General features: G+C 46.4%; 1 protein-coding gene across 2 annotated transcripts; it reads right to left on the reverse strand.

Annotated features, from left to right (window-relative positions):
* Positions 1-1,271: 1,271 nt before the first annotated feature.
* On the reverse strand, positions 1,272-4,887 carry LOC114854648 (uncharacterized). 2 transcript variants are annotated; one of them, XM_029149252.3, is made up of 3 exons: positions 4,824-4,887; positions 4,179-4,350; positions 1,272-3,451 (listed from the first exon to the last, which is right to left on the reverse strand). In XM_029149252.3, the coding sequence occupies exons 2-3, from the start codon at positions 4,313-4,315 to the stop codon at positions 1,942-1,944; spliced, it is 1,647 nt and encodes a 548-aa protein (XP_029005085.1). In that variant the 5' UTR covers positions 4,316-4,350; positions 4,824-4,887; the 3' UTR covers positions 1,272-1,941. The 2 variants fall into 2 exon arrangements, with proteins under 2 accessions (XP_029005085.1, XP_055364477.1); XM_055508502.1 differs by lacking the exon at positions 4,824-4,887 and having other exon boundaries at positions 1,273-3,451; positions 4,179-4,456.
* Between the last annotated feature and the right edge of the window lie 10,901 nt (positions 4,888-15,788).

The raw sequence follows: 15,788 nt of genomic DNA on the forward strand, positions 1-15,788 counted from the left end.
GGGGCTGATGAGAAAGGTGGGAGTACGGGTGGAAAGAAAAGTGGGAGTGGAGGTGATGGGGAAAGTAAACTGATGGAGAAGGTGAAGGTAGTGGTGGAGGGGAAAGTGGGAGTGGAGGTGATGGGGAAGGTGAAGGTAGGGGTGGTAGGGAAATTAGGAGTGGAGGTGATGGGGAAGGTGGACTGATGGGGAAGGTGGAGGTAGGGGTGGAAGGGGAAGTGGGAGTGGAGGTGATGGGGAAGGTGGACTGATGGGGAAGGTGGAGGTAGGGGTGGATGGGAAAGTGGGAGTGGAGGTGATGGGGAAGGGAAGGAACCTCCATCATTTCTACATCAGCCCCAGTACCCCCTAAAAGGGGCTGATGAGGAAGGTGGGAGTACGGGTGGAAGGAAAAGTGAGAGTTGAGGTGATGAGTTGAGGTGGGAAAGTGGACTGATAGAGAAGGTGAAGGTAGTGGTGGAGGGGAAAGTGGGAGTGGAGGTGATGGGGAAGGTGAAGGTAGGGGTGGTAGGGAAATTGGGAGTGGAGGTCATAGGTAAGGTGGACTGATGGGGAAGGTGGAGGTAGGGGTGGAAGGGAACGTGGGAGTGGAGGTGATGGGGAAGGTGAAGGTAGGGGTGGTAGGGAAATTGGGAATGGAGGTGAGGGGGAAGGTGGACTGATGGGGAAGGTGGAGGTAGGGGTGGAACGGAAAGTAGGAGTGGAGGTGATGGGGAAGGGAAGGAACCTCCATCACTTCTACATCAGCTCCATTCCCCCCTGATAGGGGCTGATGGGGAAGGTGGGAGTACGGGTGGAAGGAAAAGTGGGAGCGGAGGTGATGGGGAAGGTGGACTGATGGGGAAGGTGGAGCTAGGGCTGGAAGGGAAAGTGGGAGTGGAGGTGATGGGGAAGGTGAAGGTAGGGGTGGTAGGGAAATTGGGAATGGAGGTGAGGGGGAAGGTGGACTGATGGGGAAGGTGGAGGTAAGGGTGGAAGGGAAAGTGGTAGTGGAGGTGATGGGGATAGTGGACTGATGGGGAAGGCGAAGGTAGGGGTGGAAGGGAAAGTGGGAGTGGAGGTGATGGGGAAGGTGAAGGTAGGGGTGGTAGGGAAATTGGGAGTGGAGGTGATGGGTAAGGTGGACTGATGGGGAAGGTGGAGGTAGGGGTGGAAGGGAACGTGGGAGTGGAGGTGATGGGGAAGGTGAAGGTAGGGGTGGAAGGGAAAGTGGGAGTGGAGGTGATGGGGAAGGGAGGGAACCTCCATCACTTCTACATCAGCCCCAGTCCCCCCTGATAGGGGCTGATGGGGAAGGTGGGAGTACAGGTGGAAGGAAAAGTGGGAGTGGAGGTGATGGGGAAAGTGGACTGATGGGGAAGGTGAAGGTAGGGGTGGAGGGAAAGTGGGAGTCGAGGTGATGGGGAAGGTGGAGGTAGGGGTAGAAGGGAAAGTGGGAGTTGAGGTGATAGGGAAGGGAGGAATCTCCTTTACTCCTACATCAGCTCCAGTCCCCCCCGATAGGGGCTGATGGGGAAGGTGGGAGTAGGGGTGGAGGGGAACATGGGAATGGAGGTGATGGGGAAGGTTAACTGATAGGGAAGGTGGAGGTAGGGGTGGAAGGGAAAGTGGGAGTAGAGGTGATGGGGAAAGGGACAACAGTCTATCACCTCTAAATCAGCCCCAGTCCCCCCTGGCAGGGACTGATTGGGAAGGTGGGAGTAGGGGTAGAAGGGAAAGTGGGAGTAGAGGTGATGTGGAAGGGAGGAACCTCCTTCACTTCTACATATGCCCAAGTCCCCCCTGATAGGGGCTGATGGGGAAGGTGGGAGTATGGGTGGAAGGAAAAGTGGGAGTGGAGGTAATGGGGAAGGTGGACTGATGGGAAAGGTGATGGTAGGGGTGGAGGGGAAAGCAGGAGTGGAGGTGATGGGGAAGGGACAACTCTCCATCACCTCTAAATCAGCCCCAGTCCCCCCTGGCAGGGACTGATTGGGAAGGTGGGAGTAGGGGTGGAAGGAAAAGTGGGAGTGAAGGTGATGGGCAAGGTGAACTGATGGGGAAGGTGGAGGTAGGGATTGGAGGGAAAGTGGGAGTGGAGGTGATGGGGAAGGGAAGAATTGGCACATATGAGGATCCGGCTAGTGGGGGGGGGAGTGGCGGTTGTGGGTGGAGGTGATTGTGGAACCTGCGATTCTTGCGAGAGAGGGTGTGACTGGGAGGGGTGGGGAGGCTATAAACAAGAGGTTTGGAGACGGGAGGAGTAGAGCCAAGGGATAAGGGAGAAGTAGAGGGGAGGGAGAAGGTGGGATTGGGGGTGGGTTTTGAAGTGATGGAGGGGAAGAAGGATTGTTTCCTTGACACCTTTTCTACTTGGGTCATTATTGCCTTCTTTTTCATTTCCTCCTTCTTTTTCTTAATGTTAGGGACGGTATGAATGATGGGTTTGGAGAAGGGAGGAGTAGGGAGGATGGGGTAGGAAGAAGTAGGGGGGTTGGGGAAGCTGGCAATGGATGTGGGTTTTGGAATGATGGTGGGTAAAAAGGATTGTTTCCTTGACATCTTTTCCATTTGCTTGATCATTGTCTTCTTCCTGATTTCCTCTTCCTTGATGTTAGGAAGGGTATGAATAAGGGGTTTGGAGAAGGGAGGAGTTGGGAGGATGGGGTAGAAAGAAGTAGGGGGGGTGGGGAAGCTGGCAATGGATGTGGGTTTTGGAATGATGGTGGGTAAAAAGGATTGTTTCCTTGACATCCTTTCCATTTGCTTAATCATTGTCTTCTCCTTGATTTCCTCTTCCTCCTCTTCCTTGATGTTAGGAAGGGTATGAATAAGGGGTTTGGAGAAGGGAGGAGAAGGGAGGATGTGGTAGGAAGAAGTAGGGGGGGTTCGGAAGGTGGAAGTGTTGCTGGGTTTAGGGATGAGGGTGTGTAGGTTTAGTTTCTTTGACATCCTCTCCATGTGTTTAACTGTCAGTGTTTTCTGTCTTTCCATTCGATCTTTTTCTTCCTTTTTCCTTTGTTCCCTTCCCTCTTCTTCTTCTTTCTTCTTTCTCTCTCTCTCATTTTCCTGTTGTTTTTTAATGATGAGGAGGGTTCGAAAGACGGCGGGGGAGAAGGGGGGAGTAGGGGTGGTGGGGGAAATCAGTAAGGTTTTAGTATTGAGGATTGGTACGATTGGTTGTTCGTGTGTCATCCCCTGCTTTTCTTCCTCTTTTTCTTTCTTATTTCTTTCATCTTCCTTTTCGCTCTTCTTTCTTTGCTTTTCTCTTCTCTTTTCTTGTTCTTCTTCTTTTACTTTCTCAAGTCTTTCTTTTTCTTCTTGCTTTCGTCTGTTCTTCTTTTCCTTTTCTTCTTTCATCTCCCTGTTCTTCATCTCTTTTGCCTCTTCTTTCTTTTCCTTCTTTCTATCTTTCTTCTCCATGTTGCTTTGCCTTCTTAAAGGTTTACTCAACACTTTTACCTCTGTCCTTCTGAAAAACAGAAGAAAAATAAAATTATTTTATTGCATTAAATTGCTAAAGACACAAACATGAAAATAAGATCCATGTATATGAAACACCCTCTTCCCCAATAAGCTAGGGAAAAAAATATTAAAATTAGGACCAATATCTATCCTCTTAATATATTGTATAGATTTCAAAATACAGTAGAAGATAACAGCTGTTCTATTTCTGGAACCAGCATTGAGGATATCAATCATTTAATTTTTGTGATACAGTTCAGAGGCTTGACCTACACAAAGGGTAAAAAAAACTAATCCCTATCCCTGAGGACATGCTTCTTTTTCTTAACAACACGGAAGGAAAAAAACAACAACAACACGGAAGATGAACTATGTATTAATAATGATTAAACAGAGTGCAAAAATGTTTCCCAAAATTAGTTTTCTTTACAAGCTTCAAGTTAATTCAATATGTGTGTACATTGTCAAATTGTTAATTAACCCATATCCAGAAATATAGTTTCTTAATTAATTTATTTTATATTCAGTATTTTTAATTAATTTATCTCTCTTCTCTTCCCTCTAAAGGTTATAATTAGGACTCTGACCAGTTGAAACAGATTCAATTCATAGGTAGGAAAGAGCAGGCTTCACTTCCTGGCCCATTGATCTGACTGGAGACCCCACTTACTGCATATCTACGTGTTCAGCGCACTCAGCTACAGTATGTTTCTCCGTTTTCATACGGTACTTACGGGGTTAACACTACGAGCCTGAACGTGGGGGGCTCTCGGGAAGTTGAACCTGATTGGCTTCTCGTGGCTGATGCAATCCGACACTTCGGCCTTTTCCGCCTTCCCTGGTCCCAACCGAAGCGTAAGGGAGACGGCATCCATCTTGAATTCGCTGGATTACTTTGGTTTTTTCCTGTGACGAGTTATGGCTCATAAAAGATGAGGTGGAGCGAAGTTGGAGCTTTTGGTGACTGCGCTGTGATTGTTAATGCTGGAAATGCTTTATATGGGAGTCTAAGCCTTACAAATGACGTGTAGCATGCGTGGCTAACTATTGGGGCTGAACTGTACACATAACGGCTGTCCAGCACCGCCGGTTGGGGGCTTTCATTCTGTGGCTTTTAATATCTGACCTTTTTACATTAAATGTAAAATATCATAATAAAGTGGCACTAAATGCAAACATTTTTTTTTATTGAAATGCAATGTTGATTGTGTTGTTAGCTAATGCAGAAATATTGCATATAATATTGCAGATAATGATCTAATATGAAATTTATTTACATGCATGAAACATAAAGAACTTCTTCCACAAGAAAGTTTGCGTCAAGTCAACAGGAAGTCAAGTCAAATATCGATTTTTAGCTGAGCAGTAAAATGTCTTACCTCTGTCTGTCAGTCAGTCAGGGTTTGAGTGTTACGGTGTCAGTAAACCGCAAAGTCACGTGAGTTGTTACCATGGTTACAGCATTTAAGCTCTGATGTACTTTATCTACACATTAGCATTATTCGGAAGGTCTGCATCATTTGAAATGTTGCAACAGCACTGAAAATGGCTGCAGTGTGAATCTTTGGGCTTCAATAAAGTCCTAGTGGCAACAGATAAGCAACTCTCTGACACACACAAATACACACACACCTAGTATATTAGTAATCACCATTATTGTTTGAAGTCTTGAATAGCTGTGTTACCTGATAACCTTCCAACTGATTAAATTAATATTTGACCTTTTATAGTATTATATGATTAGTATCTATATAAAATTGAGACTGTTTGCTTTTCCAAACGGATCATTGCTGCCTGATGGACAGGGTGGTGCCCTATAATGAATTAAATTAATTAGATAATTATTACCTATTGCACTTGTTAAATTATAGATAATAATTAATATTCATCTAATAATAGGAATTTGTAAAACAAAGTAATAAACAAAATATAGTGTTATTATGTTAATTATTATAATTAGTGATCCTTACTTTAACCAATTTGGCGCACTAGGCAAGATTTCAGGTGGCACTCTGTTGCATTGCAGTAAATTCTACTGCTAGTGTATATCCTGTTATGGGAAAAATTGTCTCTTCCTTATTTCTATGTGTCTTCCTTATTTCTATGCAGTTATTATATGATATATGACTTATGTTCTGCAATTAATATCTTTTGTTTGTCTTACTGTATGCATTTGACATTTGACCTAGATTGTTTCAATGGTTGTCTCTGCCTGATAGACTCTCAACTCTAGCTCCCAAACCCAAGGCCGGGGAGTTGTGTCTCTGTCTGTTGAGACTTGGTGCTCCTTTCTCACAGATAGTCGGACGTCAGCGATGCATGTGTGAGAATGTAAACATCTTCACACACACTGCGACAGGGAGGAGATGGTGCATGTCATTTGATTGGTTTAGAAAGACGTTCCACCGTAGTCGGACAGAGAAGCTAAAAGGCAGAAGCAACTTTAGGATCGTGGGCTCTTTGCATCACACCTTCGTGGTGTGTGCACTGATCTCCCCAACTGGTTTTTGGTTTGTTGATGTGCACGATCAACATCCATGCTTTTTATTTGCTTTCCCCATATTTTATTTTACTTTATTATTCAATAAATCGCACAAAAGGACAACTCTCTCATCTGCTTCTTTATGGAAAATTTCCACTACAGAAATTGGCGTCTTACGAACAGGATCCGCGGCAGGTCGTCTGGACGGATGTGGACCAGAGACGTAGTCCTGAGGACTAGGGTCCGCTGAGCCTCCAAACCTCTACAGACATTCAGAGCTGGGAGGACTGCTCACCCGTCTGGATCGCCTCTGACGGGATCCACGAACTCAGATTCAAACTCAAATCTTAACTTGGCTCAGTCGGTGAGAGAGATTCCTTTGATTTGGGAAAAACAAAAGATTGGAACTTTTTATTTTTTAATTAGCTGAAACATTTCAATTGGTTGAAAAAAAAGAAAAAGAAAAGAAATCTTCTATTTGGTTGAAACACTAATTTGATTAGGAAAAGTAATTAGATCGAGAAAAAGAAAAAAAATCCCAATAATACGTTGTTCTTAATTAGGTCAAAGTCAGCTCTGGGTGGTGAGACGTCGGTTGCTAAGGGTTGGCTCGTGGAACCGAGCTTCCGTCTGTACTGAGGATACGACATGGTTTTTTTGATCTGTGCGTGGTCCACACGTGGGGGACTGAGTATAAAAAGACGGCTTCTGAAAGAGGGAGCGCGTTCGCAGAGTGAAGTATTTTCAAGATACGAGGGACCCGGGTCTTAGAGGGGCCTAACGTTGAGGAAGAATTGTTTGCACTCTGCCACACCACACACACACACACCACATACCACACACACACATATCATGTCAAGAGCAAATGCTCCCATTCTTTCTGCTCTTTGTCCTAATGCAGAACTGAGCGCGATGAGGGTAAATCCGGATCTGGACTCCTTTCCCACCATCAGCAGAAGAACCGAAGGAGAGAAAGCGCCAACCAACAACCAGAACAGGGTGGGAAGCTCTGACACCACAGCAGCTAGAGGACACAGACCACAGCATGGACGCCTCACCGACTCACACAACGTCTACAGCCATCACGTTCTGGGATTATCAGATGAACCAGCTACTACAAGCGTGTGTGTCTGACAGACACCTGCTAATGACAATCAGCAAAGGAAAACAAGGACAGAGCAACAGCAGTGTGAGAAGACGTGCTCTGACACAGACACTGGTTGAAACAACAGGAGGAGCTTCAGACGTGATCGTCCCAAAAGAGCTGCATTGCAGGATCCAGGAAAGGTCTGTCATCGAGGAACAACTGTCCCATTGAAAGGCCCTCACACAGGCTGCATCACAGCTTGTTTATGATTTCACACACACACACACAAACTGACCTCAACTTCCCTCTTTTGGGATGAACAGGTCTGCACTTGCGATTTCTTTTACTAACGAACAAAAGATTTTTGATGTTTATTCTACAGTTCCACACGTCCCTCTGTGAAAACATGATGGAGACAGATGCAGGACGTGGGTCCCTTTCGTGAACAGATGTCAACGGGGTGGAGACTGGTGAACCACTTCTGACCCATGTGACATATTCACCTACTTTGCATACTTTTAGAAACTTATTTTTATTCTGCCTGTTAGGTGCAGCAAACAGTGAACTGGGTAGCCTCCACATTTTAATGACACACACTACATGCTTTTGTTTTTATTTTCATTTCAGAGGACCGCTCTGACCCAACACTCAGCCTTACAGGAAGCCCTGCTTCCTGTGGCTCACACACAGACATGATGAAGGTTTGATCAGAGGATGTGAACCAGTGGTCATCACACCTAAATCTGACCACAAACCATGTAACAACAACACCCTCCTAAAGGAAGCCATAGATGGTGTTACTGCAGACACCACTAAGATACTGAAACATTGGATGCTACAGGCCACAAAGAGAGCCTGTCTAAATTACAGTTAGTTCAGACAAAGGTTATTTCTGGGTCATTGTAATTACAGCTGATGGCAAATCCATCTCACCCAACAGAGTTAAAGCAATTTGAAACCTGCCTAAACCGTGCACTTAAAAACAGCTTATGTCTTTTCTAGGTTTTTGTTCTTATTGTAGGACCTTCGTTCGTAACTTACTGTCTTTGAGGCCCCACTCAGGATTCTGATGCAGACATCTTCAATCGTCCACCTCTTGTCTCACGTGGACGTCTGAGGCTGAACACGTTCACTGACCTCATGCTTGCTCTTCAGTCAACTCCTACTTTGGGGTCTTCCTGATCTGACCCTACGCGACCTTTCACTCAAACAGTGGATGAGAGATCAGGTTGTACGACTTCTGTTCTTTCGTCCTCATGCTGAGTCCTTGATTCTTTTGGAATAGATCACATCTTTCTACAGCCCGATGGCTTAGATGCAACACCACTTTGCTCAACTGCTGAACGTTACTATCAAGACGTCGTCTTGAAGTTCTAGTGCTTTGCTAAGACACTACTCTGCTCAGGCTGCAGAGTTGATCCTATTGACTGGAAGCTGTTAACTAAAAGTCTGTTACCATCTACACAGACTCCACAGACGCTCTGTGGAAGCATAGGAAGCTTTTTGAAGTCTGATTGCAAACCTATCTCACATCATGATTAGGTTCTGCTTTGCTGGACGCTGTCCTGCCACCTACAGCTAATGCTGTTTTTACATCATCAGTGACGACTTTGTTTGGTGCCGACATGCAGCTGCAGACGCTGCTGCGAAGGTCGCTGCCCGACAATCCCTCCCTCTCCTGATCCTCGTTTCCTCTCCTGATCCTTGTTCCCTCTCTCCAACTCTGTGCTTTAAACATTTTCTACCTCGCAGGAACACAGACTCTGGCAGACGAATGGTTCCACCTGTAGCCATGGAGTCTGGTTTGGGCCTGATGACAAGCCGTGCCGCCCAAACACCTTTCCCCATAATTCAGATTTCCCAACAGGTGAAAGCAGGCGACAGGACCATCACATCATTCAACCAGGAGACTGGGCGATCGACTCCAAACGGTGGCGAGGCCCCTTCCAGGACCTTCTGACGACCCACACGGCTGTGAAGGTCACAGAGAAAACCACCACTGACGAAAACAACTGAGAAGGACGACCCTCGCTGTGCTCACACACGCACTGAGGCGAGGCTGCGTTGACCGTTCAGCTAAAGGTGTGAGCCAAGCGCCGCCTGAAGCTGCGCCGATGAATCACACTATCAGACCATACATCTACACACACGTTCCTGAGAAAACACACACACGAGCAGCCTTGAGTTGCCGACGCTGGAAGACGTGTAGACTCTTCACATCACGGGAGTGACAGTGACTCAGACGACATTGGGAGGAAACCTGGCGGTGATAACGAATCCCAAGTGTCTCTGTGATCAGCTGATCACAACCTGAAGAACCCCAACGAACAATCAATACTCAACACACAGGTTGGAAACAATCTAACGCTACTGTTCAACAGGACGAAGCAGATCGTTACGAGACATCAATTGTAACCATGCTTTGTTAGACTTCATTTTATGTTACTCTGATTATTGCCTTTATCACATGATGTTTCTATGTAACTTTACACACTACTTTTGAATGAGAAAATTTCACATAATTCACAACACTGAGTTTAAATATCCTAAAGTTGATTTGGTGTTTGATTTGCTCACAATCACTTTATTCACTGCTACAAAAATCTTTATCCTTCATCTACAGATGAAAGACAACACAAGCGGAAATATGCATCATCATCATTCTGGTTTAATCCCTGAATCTCGTATTCATTCTAGACGCAAATGTACAATTAAAGATCCAAAAGCATGAAATCTATCTTAAGATTACTGTATATGAAACAGAACCCCATCGGAAACCTATGGCTATCATACATTAATTGTCTTTATTACATTACAATTGAATGGCCGTAGACACGTTGTTAGCTGAGAAAAGAGGCGTTTGTGTTATGTTTGGAGAGGCATGTTGTACTTACATCCTGAATAACACTGATTCTAATGGTATTGTGGCGAAGGCGCTCCACGGCCTTCCGAATCTCAGCTAACTCTGGTATAGGTTCTTTCCCTTGGAATTGGCTAGACGAAATGTCTGGAAAATGGAAATCTGTTCTCATGTCCGCAGCAACACTCTTGTATCAAATGACACAATGCACTATGTTCAAAAACCCCAACTCTAATTCACTTAATGACTTTGACGATGATCTTAGGCTATCGGATCAAAATATAATATGATACAAATATGATAATGAGCTTATTTTCTTCACATGCCAATACAGAAGTTATTCTTGTATAACTATCCACCAAAACAGCTCCCAACCTTTTGTCCCTAAGTTACTTGCATTTTATGTAAAGGTGTATTTTGACTCTTGATGAGTTAATACCCTTATTGTTTCATTTGCAAGGGTCTTTTATTATTACAGAATGTGATGTTGACAATTTTTATTCCTTTATGGTTTGATTAATGTGTAATCAAAAGGGGGGAGTGTTATGGGAAAAATTGTCTCTTCCTTATTTCTATGTGTCTTCCTTATTTCTATGCAGTTATTATATGATTTATGACTTATGTTCTGCAATTAATATCTTTTGTTTTGTCTTACTGTATGCATTTGACATTTGACCTAGATTGTTCAATGGTTGTCTCTGCCTGATAGACTCTCAACTCTAGCTCCCAAACCCAAGGCCGGGGAGTTGTGTCTCTGTCTGTTGAGACTTGGTGCTCCTTTCTCACAGATAGTCGGACGTCAGCGATGCATGTGTGAGAATGTAAACATCTTCACACACACTGCGACAGGGAGGAGATGGTGCATGTCATTTGATTGGTTTAGAAAGACGTTCCACCGTAGTCGGACAGAGAAGCTAAAAGGCAGAAGCAACTTTAGGATCGTGGGCTCTTTGCATCACACCTTCGTGGTGTGTGCACTGATCTCCCCAGCTGGTTTTTGGTTTGTTGATGTGCACGATCAACATCCATGCTTTTTATTTGCTTTCCCCATTATTTTTATTTTCTGTATTATTTCAATATATCGCACAAAAGGACAACTCTCTCATCTGCTTCTTTATGGAAAATTTCCACCACAATCCTCATAAGAAAACTAATAGCATTGTCTCAGACATACTTTAATTTAACTAAAGCAACTGCACACTCAAAATACTTAGAAAGAATTAAAGATACAAATACAAAAAACTGAACATATGAAATACAATATAAATAGCTTACATAAAGTATTACTACTCCCAAAATAAAAAGTGTAAGCAAGTAACATTAATTTAAAAATACAATATCAATACGACACTGCAAGATATTTAAGAAACGAGTAGACACGAAAAAATACAAGGATTTAAATAAAAAAATTATGATTTTACAAAGACCTCGAGTCATGTTTTCACCTCTTTAATCTCACATAACCTGCTACACCTTTATTCTCCTGGTTTCTCTAGCAGCAACAACATTGTCACATGACAACTGATTTGAGACCACAAGGTTTATAATTTTAATGGCAATTCCACTGAGACGTTATTGCTTCATAGTAAATCACAGTAGTAAAGAAGAAGCTTCTTTCAGCAGCAGCCACTGTTAGAGGAAGAGTGTGTTTCTCAAAGCAACCCACATGTTGGGGTAAGTTTCTGCCAGCTTCCAAAACAAATGCACATAGAGAGGTTGCGGTGCATCACAGAAACTGGTTTAATACATTGCGCTAAGTAAAAGAGGCAAACATGCACAGGCCTACTCTCTGTCAAGACCACACTTTACACAGAGACATGGAGGTACCAGGATCGCAGACTCCAAGTTCAGGAAATGATGTTCAGGTAATCTGTTGTTGAAGGTATAGAGGTGGATTCGTCTGTCAGATGTGATACTGTAGGACATAATGCCAGCAGGATCGTTCGCATACATTGATACATGATCTCTGTTGGAGACAGGAGAACCAGATTTAGTTGTACAGCAGGAGATCAAACACATGCTCTTTACCTCGTCCACCTGATGGCTGCTGACTCTCTGTAGACAAGACGACGGAGAATCACAGCTTCTTTCTCACAGATTAGTGTCACTCAATCTGAAAGAAAATCTAAAAGAAAATATTTTATAGCAACATGACAAAAATTTGTTGTTTCTTTGTCCTTTTTCCTTTAGGATGCAGACACACAGACACACACAAACATGACCACAACCCTCTCTATTTATCCGGGCTTGGGACCGGCACAGATGTCACTGGATTGCAACCTCTGCGGCTAGATTACACATTCACACACACATTCACACACACGCACGCATGCACGCACACATGCACACACACACACACACACACGCAAACACACACACACAAGTGGGAGTAGGGGTGGAAGGGAAAGTGGGAGTGGAGGTGGTGGGGAAGGGAGGGAACCTCCATCACTTCTACATCAGCCCCAGTCCCCCCTGATAGGGGCTGATGGGGAAGGTGGGAGTACGGGTGGAAGGAAAAGTGGGAGTGGAGGTGATGGGGAAAGTGGACTGATGGGGAAGGTGAAGGTAGGGGTTGGAGGGGAAAGTGGGAGTGGAGGTGATGGGGAAGGTGGACTGATGGGGAAGTGGAGCTAGGGTGGAAGGGAAAGTGGGAGTGGGGGTGATGGGGAAGGTGAAGGTAGGGGTGGTAGGGAAATTGGGAATGGAGGTGCGGGGGAAGGTGGACTGATGTGGAAGGTGGAGGTAAGGGTGGAAGGGAAAGTGGTAGTGGAGGTGTGGGGGATAGTGGACTTATGGGAAGGTGAAAGTAGGGGTGGAAGGGAAAGTGGGAGTGGAGGTGATGGGGAAGGTGAAGGTAGGGGTGGTAGGGAAATTGGGAGTGGAGGTGATGGGTAAGGTGGACTGATGGGGAAGGTGAAGGTAGGGGTGGACGGGAAGTGGAGTGGAGGTGATGGGGAAGGGAGGGAACCTCCATCACTTCTACATCAGCCCCAGTCCCCCCTGATAGGGCTGATGGGGAAGGTGGAGTACAGGTGGAAGGAAAGTGGGAGTAGAGTTGATGGGAAATGGACTGATGGGAAGGTGAAGGTCGGGTGGAGGGGAAGTGGGAGTGGAGGTGATGGGGTGAAGGTAGGGGTGGAAGGGAAGTGGGAGTGGGTGATGGGGAAGGTGAAGGTAGTGGTGGTAGGGAAATTGGGAGTGGGTTATGGGTAAGGTGGCCTGATGGGGAAGGTGGAGGTAGGGGTGGAAGGGAAAGGAGGAGTGGAGGTGATGGGGAAGGGAATGAACCTCCATCACTTCTACATCAGCTCCAGTCCCCCCTGATAGGGGCTGATGGGGAAGTGGTACAGGTGGAAGGGGAAAGTGGGAGTGGAGGTGATGGGGAAAGTGGACTGATGGGGAAGGTAAAGGTAGGGGTGGAGGGGAAAGTGGGAGTCGAGGTGATGGGGAAGGGAGGAATCTCCTTCACTCCTACATCAGCCCAGTCCCCCCGATAGGGGCTGATGGGGAAGGTGGGAGTAGGGGTGGAGGGGAAAGTTGGAGTGTGGAGGTGATGGGAAAGGGACAACACTCTATCACCTCTAAATCAGCCCCAGTCCCCCCTGGCAGGGACTGATTGGACAGGTGGGAGTAGGGGTGGAAGGGAAAGTGAGAGTGAAGGTGATGGGCAAAGTGAACTGATGGGGAAGGTGGAGGTAGGGGTGGAAGAGAAAGTGGGAGTAAGGTGATGTGGGAAAGTGGACTGATGGAAAGGTGATGGTAGGGGTGGAGGGGAAAGCGGGAGCGGAGGTGATGGGGAAGGTGGAGGTAGGGGTGGAAGGGAAAGTGGGAGTGGAGGTGATGGGGAAGGGACAACTCTCTATCACCTCTAAATCAGCCCCAGTCCCCCCTGATAGGGGCTGATTGGGAAGGTGGCAGTAGGGGGGGAGGGAAAGTGGGAGTGGAGGTGATGGGGAAAGTGGACTGATGGGCAAGGTGAAGGTAGGGGTGGAGGGGAAAGTGGGAGTGGAGGTGATGAGAAGGTGAAGGTAGGGGTGGTAGGCAATTGGAGTGATGGTGATGGGGAAGGTGGACTGATGGGGAAGGTGGGAGTACGGGTGGAAGGGAAAGTGGGAGTGGAGGTGATGGGAAAGTGGACTGATAGGGAAGGTGAAGGTAGGGGTGGAGGGACAGTGGGAGTCGAGGTGATGGGGAAGGTGGAGGTAGGGGTAGAAGGGAAAGTGGGTGTTGAGGTGATAGGGAACGGAGGAATCTCCTTTACTCCTACATCAGCCCCAGTCCCCCCCGATAGGGCTGATGGGAAGGGGGAGTAGGGGTGGAGTGGAACATGGGAATGGAGGTGATGGGGAAGGTTAACTGATAGGAAGGTGGAGGTAGGGGTGAAGGGAAGTGGGAGTAGAGGTGATGGGGAAAGGGACAACACTCTATCACCTCTAAATCACCCCAGTCCCCCCTGGCAGGGACTGATTGGGAAGTGGAGTAGGGGTAGAAGGGAAAGTGGAGTAGAGGTGATGTGGAAGGAGGAACCTCCTTCACTTCTACATCAGCCAAGTCCCCCCTGATAGGGGCTGATGGGGAAGGTGGTAGTATGGTGGGGAAAAGTGGGAGTTAGGTAAGGGGGTGGACTGATGGGAAAGGTGATGGTAGGGGTGGAGGGGAAAGCAGGAGTGGAGGTGATGGGGAAGGACAACTCTCCATCACCTCTAAATCAGCCCCAGTCCCCCCTGGCAGGGACTGATTGGGAAGGTGGGAGTAGGGGTGGAAGGAAAAGTGGGAGTGAAGGTGATGGGCAAGGTGAACTGATGGGAAGGTGGAGGTAGGGATTGGAGGGAAAGTGGGAGTGGAGGTGATGGGGAAGGGAAGAATTGGCACATATGAGATCCGGCTAGTGGGGGGGGAGTGGCGGTTGTGGGTGGAGGTGATGGTGGAACCTGCGATTCTTGCGAGAGAGGTGTGACTGGGAGGGGTGGGGAGGCTATAAACAGAGGTTTTGGAGACGGAGGAGTAGAGCCAAGGGATAAGGGAGAAGAGGAGGGAGAGGTGGAGATTGGGGGTGGGTTTTGAAGTGATGGAGGGGAAGAAGGATTGTTTCCTTGACACCTTTTCTACTTGGGTCATTATTGCCTTCTTTTTCATTTCCTCCTTCTTTTTCTTAATGTTAGGGACGGTATGAATGATGGGTTTGGAGAAGGGAGGAGTAGGGAGGATGGGGTAGGAAGAAGTAGGGGGGTGGGGAAGCTGGCAATGGATGTGGGTTTTGGAATGATGGGGTAAAAAGGATTGTTTCCTTGACATCTTTTCCATTTGCTTGATCATTGTCTTCTTCCTGATTTCCTCTTCCTTGATGTTAGGAAGGGTATGAATAAGGGGTTTGGAGAAGGGAGGAGTTGGGAGGATGGGGTAGAAAGAAGTAGGGGGGGTGGGGAAGCTGGCAATGGATGTGGGTTTTGGAATGATGGTGGGTAAAAAGGATTGTTTCCTTGACATCCTTTCCATTTGCTTAATCATTGTCTTCTCCTTGATTTCCTCTTCCTCCTCTTCCTTGATGTTAGGAAGGGTATGAATAAGGGGTTTGGAGAAGGGAGGAGAAGGGAGGATGTGGTAGGAAGAAGTAGGGGGGTTCGGAAGGTGGAAGTGTTGCTGGGTTTAGGGATGAGGGTGTGTAGGTTTAGTTTCTTTGACATCCTCTCCATGTGTTTAACTGTCAGTGTTTTCTGTCTTTCCATTCTATCTTTTTCTTCCTTTTTCCTTTGTTCCCTTCCCTCTTCTTCTTCTTTCTTCTTTCTCTCTCTCTCATTTTCCTGTTTTTTTTTAATGATGAGGAGGGTTCGAAAGACGGCGGGGGAGAAGGGGGGAGTAGGGGTGGTGGTGGAAATCAATAAGGTTTAGTATTGAGGATTGGTACGATTGGTTGT

This window comes from Betta splendens, chromosome 4, assembly GCF_900634795.4.
Source record: "Betta splendens chromosome 4, fBetSpl5.4, whole genome shotgun sequence".
NCBI lineage: Eukaryota > Metazoa > Chordata > Actinopteri > Anabantiformes > Osphronemidae > Betta > Betta splendens.